At 71.5% G+C, this 16633-nt stretch overlaps 5 protein-coding genes across 5 annotated transcripts; 3 read left to right on the top strand and 2 right to left on the bottom strand.

Annotated features, from left to right (window-relative positions):
- Positions 1-65: 65 nt before the first annotated feature.
- AURANDRAFT_63937 (hypothetical protein) lies at positions 66-2720 on the top strand (the record flags this gene model as incomplete). The annotated part of the gene is made up of 1 exon (XM_009038479.1): positions 66-2720. The coding sequence occupies one exon, from the start codon at positions 66-68 to the stop codon at positions 2718-2720; it is 2655 nt and encodes an 884-aa protein (XP_009036727.1).
- Positions 2721-7184: 4464 nt separating this feature from the next.
- SOC9 (hypothetical protein) lies at positions 7185-8663 on the bottom strand (the record flags this gene model as incomplete). Its single annotated transcript, XM_009038329.1, has 2 exons — positions 7185-7985; positions 8148-8663. The coding sequence occupies 2 exons, from the start codon at positions 8661-8663 to the stop codon at positions 7185-7187; spliced, it is 1317 nt and encodes a 438-aa protein (XP_009036577.1).
- A 339-nt stretch (positions 8664-9002) lies between these two features.
- AURANDRAFT_63935 (hypothetical protein) lies at positions 9003-9542 on the bottom strand (the record flags this gene model as incomplete). The annotated part of the gene is made up of 1 exon (XM_009038328.1): positions 9003-9542. One exon carries the CDS (start codon positions 9540-9542, stop codon positions 9003-9005), a length of 540 nt encoding a protein of 179 aa, XP_009036576.1.
- Positions 9543-9803: 261 nt separating this feature from the next.
- AURANDRAFT_63934 (hypothetical protein) lies at positions 9804-11558 on the top strand (the record flags this gene model as incomplete). Its single annotated transcript, XM_009038480.1, has 1 exon — positions 9804-11558. One exon carries the CDS (start codon positions 9804-9806, stop codon positions 11556-11558), a length of 1755 nt encoding a protein of 584 aa, XP_009036728.1.
- Positions 11559-12787: 1229 nt separating this feature from the next.
- On the top strand, positions 12788-16338 carry AURANDRAFT_63933 (hypothetical protein; the record flags this gene model as incomplete). The annotated part of the gene is made up of 4 exons (XM_009038481.1): positions 12788-13641; positions 13981-14101; positions 14309-15624; positions 15942-16338. 4 exons carry the CDS (start codon positions 12788-12790, stop codon positions 16336-16338), a joined length of 2688 nt encoding a protein of 895 aa, XP_009036729.1.
- Between the last annotated feature and the right edge of the window lie 295 nt (positions 16339-16633).

Below are 16633 nucleotides of genomic sequence, written 5' to 3'. Positions count from 1 at the left end.
AAGTACAGCAGTTTTTTAGCGCATGGACCATCTGCATGGACCGCGCATAACATTGTAAAGCCCCCATGGCGCTGCCCGTCGTCGCGAAGCGCGACGTCGCCGCGTCCTGGCTCGCGGAGCTGGACTGCATCGGCGGCACGCTCAAGAAGCTCGGCGGCTCCGGCGCCAGCGAGGCGCAAAAGGGGACGGCGAAGCGGCGGAGCGTCTTCTCGCGCGCGCCGCAGTGGAAGAGCCGGCTCTTCTGGGTCGAGATCGCGGCGCCCGCGGCGGGCGAGAACTACGTACTCCAATACGGCGACGCCAAGCGCAAGCCCAAGGGCGCCTTCGCCCTCGAGGGCGCGACCGTCGACGCGGTCGCGGACACGGACGGCGACTTCCGGCTCCACGCGCGCGTGGGCCGCGCGTGGGTCACGGTGACCCTGCGCGCCCCGACGGGCCGGGAGCGCGGCGTCTGGATGCGCACGCTGGCCCACGTCGCCGACGTCGCGACGCGGCGCGGCGCGGCCGAGGGGTCGACGCGCGCGGCGGAGCGCGAGAGCGCGGCGACGCCGCCGCGCGCGCGGGCGCCGAGCGACCGGTCCCCGTCGCCGCGGCCCTCGGCGAGCCCGCGGCGGTCGAGCTTCTCCGAGAGCGTGCGGAAGAGCCTGGTCGGTTTGAACAAGGAAGAGGAAGCCGCGAAGCTCTTCCGCGAATCGCTGGAAGAGGTCTTCCGCGCGATCCAGACCGACGGCCAGCTCGCCTGCGCGGAGCTCGCCGCCGTCCACTTCGACAAGGCCCTGCTCGAGCGGCTCGACGGCGACGGCGACGGGTTTTTGAGCGTGGACGAGTTCGTCCACTTCTTCGGCGACGCCGTCGAGGGCGAACGCGACGAGAAGAAGACGGCCAAGTTATTGCGCGAGGGCATCGAGCTCGTGGGCCGCGTCCTCGCCTGGCGCCAGAAGCAGAAGGACCGGCTCCACGCCGCGGCGCTGCGGGCGCATAACGCGGCGCTGGCGAAGCACGCGGCGGAGCTCGCGGCCGCGAAGAAGGAGAGCCGCGCGGCGAAGCGCGAGTCGCGCGCGCTCAAGGCGCGGCTCAGCGCCGCGCCCGGCGAAGTGTTGGAGGCCGACGACGACGAGCCGTCGGCGTCCGAGTCCGACGAGGCGGCGCCGCCCCCGACGCGCGCGGCGCCGCCGCTCCGCGAAGAGCCGCCGCCGCTCCGCGAGGCCGCGCCGGTCGCGCGCGCCAGCGCCGTCGCGCAGCGCAGGAGCGTCTTCGCGCGCATCGAGGAGGACTCGTCGGACGAGGCCGAGCCGCCGCCGCCGGCGGACACGGACTCGTACTCCGACGAGGCGGAGCCGCCGCCGGTCCTCGCGCGGCCCGCCGCGGCGCCGGGGAAGCCCGTCGCGGCGCGCGGCGTCACCCGGTCGCCGGGGAAGCACAAGCGGACGCGGGCCCACTTCGCGCCGTCGGCGTCGGAGGCGAACGTGCTCGTCGCGCCCATCGAGGCGCCGCGGCCGCCGCCGCCGGCGGCCGAGGCGGTCGAGGAGGAGGCGGCCGCGGTCGACGACGACGGAGGCGAGGCCTACGACGAGCGAGGGGAGGCCTACGATGAGGAGGAGGCCGCCACGGCGCCGCCGCTCGCCGCGGCGCCGCCCCTCGAGGACGACGCCGCCGAGGAGGCGCCGGAGCCGGCGGCGGCCGCGCGCGCGCGCGCGGCGCCGACGCGCGCCCGCGCGTCGACGGCGGCGGCCCCGCCCGCCGCGGCGCCGCCGCCCTGGGAGCTCGCGGAGCCCCGGCGGGCGCGCGCGGCGACGGCGGCGGCGCCGGAGTCGCCCGCGCTCGCGCGCGCGTCGCAGCTGCTCTCGCGGTCGCGGCTCGGGATCCTCGCGCCGGGCCCGCCGCCGGCGGCCGTCGCCGCGGGCTGCCCGCGCTGCGCGTCGCTGCGGACGCACGTCGTCACCGCGGCGGCGCCGGCCGACGCGCCGGCGCTCCTCTGCCTCGACTGCGGGAACCGCTGGGTCGCCGGCGAGTCGCGGCGGCCGCGGACGAGCGCGCCGCGCGTCCCGGCGCCCGCGACGCCCAAGACCGCGGAGCGGCGGCGGCGCGAGCGGAAGCTGGCGACGATCCAGGACGACGTCGAGGACGCGGCCTGGGCCCGGGACCCGCTCTCCTACGCGCCGAGGGCGCCCGACGCGTCGACGTTCTACGGCGCCCCACCCGCGGCGCGGAAGCGCGCGTCGACGAAACCGCCGGCGCGCGCGTCGACGAAACCGCCGAAGCGCGCGGCGCCGGCGGTCCGCGCGCCCCCGGGCGCGGCGGCGCACGCCGCGCGCGAGCGCCAGCGCGCCGACGGCGCCTACGGCCTCCGCGCGCGCGCGCGCTACGTCGCGGACCTCGAGCTCGAGGCGCGCGACGTCATCGACCGGCTCCGCGCGGCCGTCGCCGCGGAGGACGCCGCGACGCTACCGGACCTCCTCGCGCTCGTCCGCCGGCTCCACCGGCGCGCGACGGCGAACCGCGAGGAGGCCGTCCGCCGGCCTGGCGTCGCCGCGCGGACGCGCTGGATCTGCGCGGGCGTCGAGCAGCAGTGCGCGCTCGAGGAGCGGCGCCTCGCGGCGGCGCTGCCCGCGCCGGCGGTCGCGGCGGCGGGCGACGAGGAGAACGTCCCCGCGGCCCACGCGCCGAAGACGCCGCGGCTGGGATGTGGGGGAAGGGACGCGCCCTGGTCGCTGCTGTAAAAAATTAAAATTAGGCCGCGCTTTCCTCCCCCGCGTCGGCCCGGATGGGGTTGTCCACCGCGAGGAGCGTGGCGTCGTCCTCCTCCTCGTCGGACGCGGAGAAGGACGCGCCCCGGAGCTCGACGTCCCCCGGCGGCGGCGCCCGGCGCCCGCAGCACGCCGCGAGGGGCATGGCCTCGAAGTCCGCGCGGACCGCCTCCGGCGACTTGCCCCGCGTCTCCGGGAACGCCAACGCGTTGAACGCGAGGCCCAGCGCCGCGACGACCGCGTGAGCGCCGAAGAGCCCCCCGAGGCCGTCCTCCGCGAGCGCGAGCGCGAAGGCGTACTGCGACGCGAACTTGAAGGCCGCCGCGGGCAGCTGCTGGAGCGCGACGAGGCGGCCCTTGAGCCGCGGGGGAAAGACCTCGCCGAGGAGCAAAAAATTCAGCGTGCCGAAGCCCACCTGGAACGCGGCCGTGTAGAGCAGGCACGCGACGACGACCACGGGCCCCGCGCCGTCGGGGTCCGTCCCGAAGATCGCCGCGAGCGCCGCCGCGAGGACCACCGTCGCCGCGAGCGACCCCAAAAGGAGCGGCCGCCGCGCGAGGCCGTCGATCTTCAGGATCATCGCCAGCGTCGTCGCGAACTTGACGAGGCCCAGGGCCAGCGTCATGCGCCGCGCGCTCGCGTCGCCGAGCCCCGCCGCGCGGTAGACCGCGACGACGTAGAGCCGGAGGTTGAAGCCCCCGGAGAAAAACGTGAGGAACGTCAAACCAACAAAAACGCCGCTCGGCCAGCGCCAGCGGTGCAGGTCCGCCCGCAGCGACGACCGGTCCCTGAGCGCGTCCTCCTTGAGCAGGGACGCGATGTCGTCGACGGGCGCGGCGGCGCCGTCGCCGCCGAAGCGCGCGTAGCAGTTCGCGAGTTCCGCCTTCGCCGCGTCCTCGCCCCGCGCCGTCGCGAGCCACCGCGGGCTCTCCGGCGCGACCTTCGAGACCACGAGCAGCAGCTGAAACGCCGCGGGGCCCGCGGGCAGCGCGAAGAGGCCGCGCCAGTCCACGAGCTCCGCCGCGAACGCCGCGAACGTCGCGACGTAGCCCAGACTGATGCTCAGCTCGAAGACCGTCGTCAGGCCGCCGACGCGGTGCTTCGGCGCGAGCTCCGACGCCCAGGCGAGCTGCGCGACGTAGGACGCGCCGGCGCCGACGCCGCAGACGACGCGCGCGGCCAGCAGCGCGTTCAGCGTCGGCGCGGCGGCCGCCGCGAGCGACCCGACCACGACGAGCGCGGCCGCGACGACGAGGGCGGCGCGGCGGCCGAGCGCGTCGCCGACGACGCCGCCCGCGGCGCTGCCCACGAGCTCGCCGGGCCCCATGAGCGCGACGACGAGCCCCGTCTCCCGCGCGGAGAGGTCGAAGGCTTTCGCCGCGCCGGAGAGCGCGCCGGAGACCGCGCCGAGCATGAGGCCCCAGGCGAAGCCGCCGATGCCCACGAAGCACCCGGCGGCGCAGAGCACGCGCCACTCCGCGCGGGACTGCGCCTTGGCTCGCGCGCGCGCGTCGGGCTCGTCGCGCAGGCTGATCTCCTCCATGGGGCTCGCTTGGCCTCGATGGGCCTCGTCGATCGGCGCTCGCTGCGAGCGCCGTCGAGGAGAAGCGCTCGCTGGACGAGCAGCTCCCGCACCTCACGGGCGACGCCGACGCGTACGTCGCGGCAGCAGTGCTCAATAGGTCACCATGCTGCCTGCGGCAAAAATGTTTCGCGATCGCTTCAAGGACCACTTCAGCATTGCGCTCCACGTGCCTGCACTCGTACGTCTACGACACGGTGTCGGGCGAGTGCGTGAGCGCCTTCGGCGGCGGGCCGGGCCGCGCCGTCGTCCACGCGACGCGCGTAATCGACGGCGTCGTCCAGGTCGACCTCGAGCCAGCCCGCCGCGGACGCGGGCGAGCTCGCGCTGGACACGGAGACGCGGAACGAGCTCGGCATGCGCTGCGTCGAGCAGGCGCTCGAGCTTAAGTTCGGGGACTAGCTAGACGGCGCCGGGTCGGCGGTGCTAGCGCTCCTCGCGACCCTCCTCGCGATCATGGTGCTGGTAAAAGCCTGATACCTCGTCTTTTGGTGCATGTCGAGGGTGAAGGCCTCCATGGGTAGCGAGCCGAAGAGTCCACTGACAACATTGACGACGTATGGCGTCAAAGTGGGTCCAAAGATCGTCTCGGGGCAGATACGTCGCGCACGATGAAAGAGGTAGGCGATATGGAGTAGGAGATATCGCTGTACTAAGTCATCCGCGAGAGGGTCAAACTGTTCGAGGTTCGGAGAGGGCGTCATGCCCGTTTCGGCTGCGTGTAAGACTACCCGCACCTCACTGAGGAACCATAGAAGGGGCACAGCGTGGCAGTGGCGGACGCTATCCTCGAGAAGCGATACCATGGCACGGGCGACATAAGTGAGTGGGAGTGGCCGCGGGTCCCATTGAACGGCAGCCGTGGCAGTGGTTCCCTCGTCGTGGTCTCGAAACACGTTCGCCAAATCGACAAGTTCAAAGATTGAGTGTTGCATCCTCAACTGGACGAATCTTTCAACCTCCGGATGCCAAGCTGCGATGCCAGAGTGACGTGCCATTTTTTCGACGAAGCGATTGACCGAGCCTATGAAGCGATTGACCTGGGCCCGCGACGACTGCACCGGCGGCTTTGAAAAGGTGTTCAAGTTCTCGGGTAACAAGGCGATGCTCGCCAGGTTAGAGTCGGCCTCGCCGAGATCGAGCACGTGGACGCCGTCCCAGCGGCCGGCGGCTTCGGCCCGCGTCATCGCGTCGACGAACTCTTCCTGGCTGCGTGGGGTCCGCACCGCGAGGATACGATCGACGAGCCTGCTCTTCGGTGTGCACTGAACTGAACCATATTCGACGATGCGCAAGACTCGACATGTCCCGCAGATCGGGCAGTGGGTAGCGAGCGCGCAGCATCGACGTTCGCCAACCACCGTTCGCGGGTCAACGTCTGCACCGTCCAATTTCAGCAATTCTTTGTCGCAGTCGCCATCGCCAAAAATAAGTTTCTCACCACCGGGAACATTCAAATAGTTTTCGATGGGCAATTCCCCCATACGTATCAAATCGAGCACATCCGATCCATACTCATGCTTGATATCGGCACCAAGTTCTTTGGGACAGAGGTGCTGCCCGGCGACACTGGCCCCCAGGTATTGCAGCGCGCCTCCCACGGCCTCCGTCGTCAGACTACCGAATGCCTTGAAGTAATTGGAGAGTGCGCCTTCGACCCACGCGTACTTGGCCAAGCAGTCGTTCTCATCGTCCTCTGAGTCGTCAGATGCGGACTTGTCTTCGACCGATGCGTCGTTTGAGTCCAAGCGCCCGTGAGCATAGACGAGCGCCCGAAGCGTGGCAAGTGTCGCGTCCGCCTCGTAGAGATCACGCAGCAGAGGCGTTGAGTCGCCGCGCGCACACGCGAGCGCGGTACGGAGGAAGCCGACCATGGCGGAACAGGCGGTGTCGAACGCGTCAGGCGTCACGTACGCCGCGCCCCCGCGGAGCGCGATCCAGCGCAACGACGTACGAATGGATTTGATGTAGGCTGTTCCGTCGGCTGCCACGTCGCACCATCCCGACTCCTCGCGGAACGTCACAGATGGAGCCCGGCCGGCTTCAGGATACCGACTGGACTCGGGCAGGCTTCCGGGCGCGCGCGCCGCACGCCGTGGAACTGCCGCCTCCACGGTCCCGGCGCACGCGCAGGCCGTCGCTGCAGGCCGTCGCACGCCCGCGATGCGGTCGTCGCCGGAAAGAAACAGAGCATCCTCGACGTCGAGAGCCCAGACGCACCGGGAGCCGCGACCGATGGCCACCGTATTCGCGCCCTGGAAGAGGCGGATCAAAAAGTCCTCGGCGGCCGATCTCAACATCGCCGCCGCGTGGGGCGCGATGCGCGGCCGGACGTAGGACTCGACGAGCGCGAGTGTGTCCGGATCCAGTCGCCGATTCAGAACTTGCGACCATCGCTGCACGCCGCAGGCGCCGACGAGCAGTTCGTCGAAAGCCCGGCTGTTGATCGCGGGGAAAGAACCTGCCAGCTGGGCGCGGCCCATGAGTACTGCTTGCAGGCGATCCACTCTCTCGGCATGAGGCATTCTTGCGCTTCTCTGCCTCCGCATAAGGACAATCGTGTTTGAGGGAACTTGGGGGGCCGCGGCCGCCATGTCCGATCCTCCGCGGTCGCACGGGCGCTCGACGTGACGCGCGCTCGCGCGGACGACTCGTGTGGCTCGACGGGGGCCGACGCAAGGACGCGCGCGCGCGTCGAGGCGCGAGGCGAGGCACTGGGACGATTCCCAGCCCGAGGCCGCGGCCGGACGGCCGCGGGAGCTGCAGCATCGCGGCATCAACAGCATTAAGAATGCGCGCGGTCGCGGTCGTCCGCGCAGACATCGCGCTCCGCGACCTCGTAACCTCGCAGAGAACTATACGAGCCCCGCCTCGCCCGCCTGGGCGCCGATCTGCTCCAGGGACTTGCCGAGCGTGTCCGGCAGCGTCGCCGCGTAGAGGCCCGTGCAGGCCGCGGCGACGGCCGCGTAGGAGAAGAAGACCGCGGACGCGCCCCACGCCTGGGACAGGGGCAGGAAGGACAGGGCGACGCAGGCCGACGTGATGCGGTTCAGGAAGCAGGACAGCGCGCTCGACTTGGCCCGGTTGCGCGTCGGGACGACCTCGTTGACGAAGACCGTCGTGAACGGGCCCGGTCCCAGCGAGAACGAGAGCATGACGAGCGACAGCGCCACAATCAACGCCGCCGTGTGGCCCGGGGGCCCGCGCACGAGGACGCCGAAGGCCAATAAACCGAGCGTGACGCCGACGTTGCCGCCGACCATCATCGCGCGGCGGCCGAGCCGCGGGCTGTCGCTGAGGTACGACGCCACCACTTCCCCGCCGAACTTGGCCAGCCCGATGCCCACGTTGCCCAGGAAGGCGTCGAAGGGGTTGTGCTTCGGCAGCACCGTCGGCGCGAAGTAGAGGATGGCCTCCGTGCCCGTCGCCTGCTGCGCGACGCCCAATAACGCGGCGTACTTCCCCTCCTTCGACGCCGCGGCGCCGGCCCACGTGCCCTCGACGACGTCGTCGCCCGCGGCGTGCGCGTCGCGCTGCCGCCGCAGGGCGTCGAAGGCGTCGGAGACGGTGGCCTCCGGCGCGCCCCTTCTTCTCAGCTTCCGCACGGCGACGCGCGCCTCGTCGTCCCGCCGCCGCGCCAGCAGCCACCGCGGCGACTCGGGCAGGAACGGCGCGCAGACCACGAATAATAGCGGCGGCACGACGCTCACGCCCATGGCGACGCGCCAGGGCGCGACGCCGAACGCGCGGCCGATCGACGCGGAATCGATGACGTACGCGAGCACGTATCCGACGACGATGCCCAGGTTAATGGACACGTCGACCAGCGACACGAGCGCGCCGCGCTTGTGGCTCGGCGCGATCTCCGTCACATAAATGCCCGACGACGCCCAGGACGCGCCCACGCCGAGACCCTGCACGAAGCGGCCCGCGACGAGCGCCTCGAAGCTCCAGGCGCCGCCGACGACGCAGCCGCCTAGAATCAGCAGCCCCGCGGCCACCAGCAAAGACCCCCGCCGGCCGATGCGGTCCAGGAGCAACCCGCTCACGACGAGCGCGCCGCCCGCCGCGAAGTAGTTCAGCGCCGACGTCACCGCGCCCACTTCCAACGTCGTCAGGTGGAACGTCTTCTGGATGGGCACGAGGCACTGGGACACGGCGCCGACGTCGTAGCCGAAGGTCACCTGGTTCATGACGGCGATGACGCTGAAGAAGAAGGTCCGCGACACGCTCTGCCACGCGTCGTCGGCCGCGCCGGCCTCGCCGGTGGACGGCGCGCGGTTGCCGGGCCGCGGCGAGTCCTGGCGGAGCGAATCGTAGGCCGACGAGGCCATCGGGTTTGTTGTCTCGCCATTCACGGACACCGACATCTCGACGAGCTTGTCGCCGTCGCTCATTCAAGAGCGCGATTAATCAACAGCCCATCAGCCGCGCATCTCGCCACGCTGCTTGATTGGTTTTGTGAATTTCATCAATATTTCATCATGAGCTTGGACGCATAGCCGTCTCACTACTTGTCTCACTGCCCGACTTCGCGCGGCTTCGTGCGCACGATGTGTCCTACGATGGGCAGCCCAACATCGAAGAAGGACGAGCACACCGGCGAACAAAAAAACCAAGCACAACCAAAAACACAGGCGAAGGTCCCGCGCGAACCGCGCGCGCGCGGCGGCCTATCGCAGGGAGACCTTCTTGATGCGTATGGGCGCGTTGAGGGCGCGGCCCTTGGCGGCCTCGAGGTCCGGCGGCGACGGCTCGAAGGGGCTGGCGACGTCGAGGCGCTCGAGCTCTTCGAGCGAGACGACGGACGCCGTCGGCGCCGCGGGCCGGACCTGCGAGCCCGGCGGCGCGACGTCCGCGAGGAGGGGGTCCGGCTCCGCTCTTCCCCGGCGGCTCCGCGACCGGCCCGAGCTCGACGAGCCCTGGGAGCGGCCGCTGAGCGGCGGCACGGCGGGCCGCGACGGCTGGAGGCTCGGGAGCTGCGGCTGCCGCGGCGGCGGCGCGGAGCTCCCCGAACCGCTCAGCGCGTCGGAGAGGCCCAGCGGGTCCCGGTTGAGCTCGGCGGCGCGCTCCTCGATGGACCGCAGGCGCGACCGCTGGGACGCGTTGAGGCCGCTGACGCCCACGAGCTCGAGCACCTGCAGCGACGCCTCGAGGCTCGCCAGCGTCCGGTCGGCGACGACCGCGAGGACCGGGTGTTCGTCGCGCTCCATGGGCGGCCGCTCGCGCGAGCCGCGACGGCCGGACCGCGGCGGCGCCCAAAGAGGGCTGGCGGCAGCGTCGAGGAGGACTCCTTCTCGATGAAACTGTTTTTAAAGTTCCACGTTGAACTGCAATTAAAGAGGGGCAGCCTCCGGTTTGCGCGGCATAAAGCATGTGACGCGAAGAACAAGTGCGGCCCCGACCTCCACCGGGCAGCCCCGCGAAGCACACACGCGGCCCCCGAAGAGCGCGGGCAGCCCCGCGAAGCCGTCATGGCGGACATGATGAAGGACCTCAAGGACTTTGCGCAGGAGTACTACCTGTCGATCTTGAAGGAGATCACGCACCCGCCGCGCGTCGCCGTCGGCGCGGGCGACCTGGGCCCGTCCCTCTTCCGCGTCGCCCCGGACGCGGAGGGCTTCCGCGAGGACTGGTGCGTCGCCAACGAGCGGGGCCTGGACCTCGCGGTGTCCGTCTGGCATCTAAGGACACCGTGCCGCGGCGTCGTCCTCTACGTCCACGACGTCATGGGCAACCGCTCCGCGGCGCTGGAGCTGCTCGGCCCCTTCCTTGCCGCGGGCTGCGCCGTCGCCGCGCTCGACACGACGGGCTGCGGCGCGTCCGGCGGCAGCCACGTCACGCTCGGCTTCTTCGAGCGCTACGACGTCGCGTGCGTGGCGGCAGAAATCCGGAACCGCTACGGCGTCGGCGGCCCCGGCGAGGCGCCGCTCATCCTCTACGGCCGGGGCGCGGGCGCCGTCGCGGCCCTCCTCTTCGCGGACCGGGCCGACCACGACGCCGCGTGCGCCGCGGAGACGCCCCGCGTCCTGAGCCTCGAGTGCAAGGCGCCGGAAAAGGACCACGCCCTGGCGGGCGCCCGCTTCCAGCCGACGACGATGTTCTTCAACGTGTCCAAGCCCGCGCTCAAGGTGAAGCGGGTCGACCGCGGGTCGAACGCGGCGAGGGCGGGTTTGCTCCCGGGCGACGTCGTCTGCGGCGTCGGCGACGACATCTCGCTGCCCCACGGCCACGACGAGCTCCACGCGGACTTCGCCTGGCGCGCCGCCAAGGGCCTGGATACTACGCTGAAGGTCGCGCGGCCGCGGCCGCTCGCGCCGGACGCCGCGTTCAGAGCGACGGGCGGCGGCGCTTTTCCAAGTTTTTTGCTCCTGGACGCGCCCTGGTGCACGGTGCGCGGCCTCGTCTTCGACGGCATCGCCGCGTCCAAGTCGGAGATGACGGACATGCCCGACTGGAAGCTCCAGGCCCTCGCGACGCCCGTCGTGTCCGCGTCTTTACCGATCGTGTTGCATAGCATCCAGAAACGGACCTTGGCCGACCTCGGCGCCATCGACGGCCGGCGGACGGCGGGCCGCGTGACCGCGCCGGCGCTCGTGGTCGCGGACACGTCCCTCGCGGAGCGCGCGGCGTCGACGGCGAAGGTCGTCGACGCGCTCCGCCGCGCGGGCGACGTCGTCGTCCTAGACACCGCGACGACGCCGCGACCGGGCGACGCGTCGCTCTTCCCGACGCCCTGCTACCGCGACGACGCGCGCCTCGCCGTGCACGCGGCGCTGGAGACCTTCCTCGGCCCCGACGACGAGCCGCCGATCCCGGGCCTCGCGGCGCGAAACCGCCCGTGGTCGGATTACGACGTCGACGAGGACGAGTTGGAGTACGTCTTCGACGCGGGCGGGCCGGGCCGGCCCGAGCGCGAGCACGCCTACGCGGCGACGCCCCCGCCCTGCGTGCTGCGGAAGAAGCCGCCGCGGAAGTCCATATCGCGCCGCGTCGCGTCGAAGGCGCGGAAGATGCTCGGGAGGAAGAAGGAATGGGCGCCCGACGACTGGCGGCTCCCGCGGGACGCGCCCGCGGCGCCGCGCGCGCCGCCGCGGCCGCCGCCCGTGCCGCCGGCCTGGGTCTTCCACTACGAGTTCGCGCGCCGGGCGCTGGACGAGGACGAGGAGGAGTTCGGCGAGGACCCGCGGAGACCCGCGGAGAGCGGCGAGGACCCGCGGCGGCGATGAGCGTACTAGAATGCTACTTAGGGCCCGGGCGCGTCGAGCGGGGGGCTGGAAAATGAATTTGGGGCCGACCTAGAGGTCGAGCTCCCAGTCGAGGAGCGCGCCGCGCGTCTTCGCGTACGGGTGGACGCGGTTGCCCGGGATGTCGATGGGCGGCGTCGCGCGGTTTTCGCCGGCGGCGTCCGGCGCCTCGACCGCCTCGACCGTCGCCGGCGACTCCGGCGCCTCGACCGCCTCGACCGCCGGCGCCTCCATGGAGGCGGGGAGCTTCTCCTCCTTGTCAAAGTCGAGGAAGAAGCCCCAGGCGGCGTCGTCGCCGCCGTCGTCGACGACGTCGCAGGGCGGGTGGACGACCGTGTCGCGGTAGGGCGTCTGGACGACGAGGTAGTGGTTCTCGCGGGGCGACGCGCGCGCGAGGCTGTCGCCGTCGTCGCCGTCGAGGCTGTCGCCGTCGCTCGGCGACGACGAGTCGTCGTCGTCGTGGCCGACGCGGCGCGGCGGCCAGGGCGCCCGCGGCGCCCTCTGCCGCGGCGGCGACCCGACGACGGGCCAGGCGCCGGGTCGCGGCCGCCGCGGCGGCGACGGCGACTCATCGAAGTACTCGCCGAAGGAGCCGGAGAGGCTCGGGCCGTCGGTGGCGCCGGACCGGGACCGGAGCGTGCCGCCGCTGCGCACGGGCCAGGGCGCCGACGCCGGCGGCAGCCGCGCGAGGCACGAGGCCATCTCGTAGGGGTTCGAGCGCGACCGCGGCGGCGGGCCGGACCGGCCGTCGCGCCGCTGCCACTGGTTGAGCCCCTCGGAACGCTGGAGCGGCGACAACCCTGGCGACACGCGGATGGGACTCGTCGACATCTGCTGGTCGTGCGAGAACTGGAAGGACCGCCGCATGGTCCAGCGCATGCCGATCATGTGCAATTGCAACGCGGGCTGCCGACGACGGTGGCACGAGCGGCGAGCTCGATCCAGATCCTCGTGTCAAAGCGCGCTTACAGAATCTAAAAGTTCTTCTAGCCGCTCGGAACTTCAAGCCACGGCTTTTTATCAGTGACCCAGAACCACAAAATGACCGAAAACCTCAATCATTCGAAAAGCCAGCTGCTCTTTGTTGTAGTTTGGGGAGCTGCGGTCAAACGGATCGGAAGCAACAGGACTGCAAGCTCGTGCATAAGGACTTTGTTGAAGGACTCGCAAAACGAGGGAGGAAGCGGAGCATGCCTCCGAGATCGTGCAACATGAAATCCTGGCGCAGCATCCTCGCGCTGCTCTGCGCCGCAGCGCCGACAGCAGCGCTCAAGAACGTCGTCGTGCTCGGCTCCGGCGACCCCTGGCTCAGCCTCTGCACGGCCAAGACGGCGTCGGCCCGCGGCCTGCCGGCGACCTGCGTGTCCAACAACGAGCCCGAGGCGTTGAAGATGCTCTGGGGCAAGGGCTTCGACGGCGCGTCGCCCGTCAAGGTCGTCAACGGCCCGGACGCCATCGGCGAGGCGCTCGCGGACTGCGAGGGCCTCGTGCTCAACGGCGCCGAATTCGGCGGCCTCACGGACAGGTTCGCCGCTATCGCTTTGGACAACGGCCCCGCCCTGAAGAAGGTCGCTGTGTGCGTCGAGGCGGGCCAGTCCAAGGACGCGGTGGCCAAGACGCGGTCCATGTGCGCGGCGCGCGACATCCCGGTGTCCGTGCTCCGCGTGGGCAAGCTCAAGGGCGGCGGCCCGGGCGAGACCGACGACGGCTCCGACGACCTCGGCCTCTCGCGCCACTTCTACGACACGGACGCCGATATTCTCAACTACCAGGCGAACCAGTTCTCTGACTGCTACTGCGCGGGCGTCTCCGCGAAGGCGGGCGACGCGCCCGTGAACTTCTTCCAGAAGATCGCGGCGAAGCAGTCGCTCGAGCGCGCCGACGGCGTCTCGAACCGCGCCGTCGCCGCGAAGGCGCTCGTCGCCGCGCTCTTCGCCGACGACGTCGTCGACCTCACGCTCAACGTCGAGACGGGCCTGCCCGGTATCCTCCCGGCGGACGACGCCGCCTGGGCGGCGTTCTTCGCCGACGCGTCCGCGGGCGCCGCGACGATCACGGCGCCGACGTCATAGTAAGGAAGGCACATGGATCTTAGCTCTAGGGGGGGGGGGGGGGGCGGGGGTGGTCCCCGCCCCGCGGCGTCGGTGGTCGTCGCGCGCGGCTCCCGTCGTGTGGAACGGGTGCGCCGCGCGCGAGTCATGGCGCGAGCAGGTCGCTCGCCGACGCCGCGGGGGCGGGGGTTCGGGCGCTTCTAGCCTCAGCCGCCCGCGCCGGCGGCGGACATGCTCGACGACGAGCAGTCCTTGAGGCCCTTGACCTTGCGCGCGCCGCCGCCGGAGCCGCCGGGCCGGCCGCCGCCGCCGCCGCGGCCCGTCGCGCCGCCGGAGCTCCGCTTTGGTCGCAGGGAGTTGTGCTCGCTCTGGGGGTTGATCAGCGTGCTCACGAAGAGCCAAAAGAAGTCGACGACGCCCCAGAGGAAGTCGGGGACGATGGACAGGCGCCACATGGAGCGCTTCTCGACGACCGTGCCGTCGGCGCGGAGGTAGACCATCGTGTTGTCTCGCGTCGGGCGTCGACGACGCTGGCGGCGGCGCAGCTTCCTCGAGGTCTCAAGCTGGCCGGAGATGCTGGCCGACGGCGGCGCCAGGCCAAAGGAGCACTGCACACGCAGCCCTGGGCACACGATGGAGATGAAAAATCGCCGGCGCTGCCGCCTCGCCGCGCGACGATAGCAGCGCGCCATGCGCGCCCTGCGCCTCCTCGTCGCGTGCGTCCTCCCCGCCGTCGCGCACGCCGCGTCCGCCGTCGCCGTGCTCCTCACGACGAAACCGTCGGGCAAGAGCGACGGCTGGAACCCGCGCAGCGTGAAAGCGGCGGACTCGTCCAACGCCTGCGCCGCCGGCGTGTCGCTCTGCGCCGTGCTCGTGCTGCGCGACACGGTGCGGCGCTTCGGCAACGTGCCGGACGCCGACTTTGTGGCCATGGTCGACGCGCCGTGTCCGGAACCGCTGAAGGCGTCGCTGGAGGCGAACGCGATCGTCGCCGAGGAGATGGACTTTGGGACCTACGGGAAGCTCTTCGGCGACTACCTGTTGATGCGCAAGTTCTATGTGTTGAAGATGACGCGCTACGACAAGGTGCTGCTCCTCGACACGGACACGATCGTCGTCGGGAGCCTGCGCCACCTCCTCGCGGACGAGACGACCTACCGCTGCGGCGCCGCGCTCGCCCGGGACCCGGCGGAGCACGAGCGCTGCTGGCCGGAGACGGACGCCGGCATCTGCGAAACTGACGTCGCCATCGCGGCGCAGCAGACCGCGGGCACGCCGATCCTCACCGCGTTCATGGTCGCGCTCCCGTCGATCGACCGCTGGCGGGCCTTCGCCGCGGACCTCGAGCGCGCCTGCGGCGGCGGCGCCGTCTGCAACAAGAAGCGCGTCTACCACCTCGGCTGGGACGCGAACGCGACGACGCCGTTGCCCGAGAAGGTCTCGGAGCCGCGCAAGGATTTCGGGCCGCACGCGTGGGCCATGCGCCGGCGGCCCGGCGACGGCCGCAAGCGCATGCGCCTCACGCAGTCGCCCTGGGACCAGATGGGCGCCGGCTTCACGGACCAGGGCTTCGCCGAGTACCACTTTTCGCTCAAAACGAGGTCCGTCTACTCGCTGTCGCACCGCACGTGCAAGCTCAAGTACGTGCACTTCAACATGCCGCCGAAGCCCTGGTTCTGCCCCGGGCGGCACTGCAAGCGCCACGAGGCCTACCGCGAGGGCGACCCCGTGGACCTCCGCTGGGGCGGCCACAAGTGCGCCAAGGACTGGTGGTGGCAGTACGTCGTCAGCCGGCCGGCGCTCGCGGCGCCGCCAAAGTCCTGCGCGGCCAAGTGCCTCGGGCTGCTGGACCGGCTCCAGCGGGAGCGGGGGGCCTTCGCGGACCCGGCCATGGCCAACTACACGCCCGCGTGCAAGGACTGGAACCCGCGCTGGCCGCCGCTGGACCCCTCCCTCCGGCCGCCCGACGCGTTCCGCGCGTCGCTCTTCGCGCCCGCGTGACGTCGTAAGTGGCAGCCTTGCGTGCTCGCCCCCCCTTCCGTGCATCGCGCCCGCCGGCGCCGGGCGCCCGAGGGTGCCCAGCAGCGGCCGCAGCAGCGGAATCATCCTCCGAGTCCGAGTCGTTCGCAGCAACAACTTGAAGAGCAACCTAGCGTCGGACAGATACGAGAAGCCGCCGAAGCCGCGGGGCAGCCAGATTCTAGTGACGGCCGGCGGGTGAGAACAAGCGCGCCCACCTTCGCGCCCCGCGCCGCGCCAGACCCGCGGACACCGGAGCCGCGCGGGCGGCGAAGCGCGGGGGGGACGTGACCAGGCGCCGCGGCTTCCGCGAAAAAAAAACAGGCGCCATGCCCCTGGTGGAGATCAAGTCGAGCCACGCGCTGCCGACGGTCATCGCCGCGCCGCAGCACGGCTACAGCTCCTACACGTTCTTCGAGCCGCCGCCGGGCGAGGACGAGATCGTCTACGGCGCGCGGAAGAACAGCAAGCAGCAGGGCAGCGTCTGCTACGGGTCGTCCATCGTCCTGCTGCTCACGCTCGCGCTCATGACGGTGCTCAGCGCGTGCTTCTTCGTCCTCGACCGGAGCAGCCTGCTCCACGTCTGGGAGAAGTCGCGGGGCGAGGGCAGCGCGTCGGGCCACAGCAGACTGGGCAACCTGACGGACGCCGCGGGGAACTTCTCCGCGGCCGTCGTCGCGCCGAAGCTCTGACGAAACCGGCCCGGCCCGGCCCGTCGCTTCGCTCGCATCTCGCACTCCCGCCGCACCGCAGCTCGCTCCCGCTTCGCCGACGGCGGCGCCGCGCCGAGTCCGCCCGCGGTCTCGCGCCGCGCGCGCGCCTTCGTCGGTAACAATTATCGGAACCAGTCGATCGCCACGTCCTCGCGCGACAGGGGGAGCCGCGCCGCGACGGCCGCCGGGTCGACGCCGCGCCGCGCGAGCGCCGCGTCGATGCGCCGCACGTCCGCCGCGTGCGTCGCGACCGCGGCGTCGCGCGCGGCCGACG

This window comes from Aureococcus anophagefferens, assembly GCF_000186865.1.
Source record: "Aureococcus anophagefferens unplaced genomic scaffold AURANscaffold_8, whole genome shotgun sequence".
Classification (NCBI taxonomy): domain Eukaryota; class Pelagophyceae; order Pelagomonadales; family Pelagomonadaceae; genus Aureococcus; species Aureococcus anophagefferens.
Note: the sequence above shows the minus strand (reverse complement) of the source record. Positions and strands in the feature narration are given on the sequence as shown.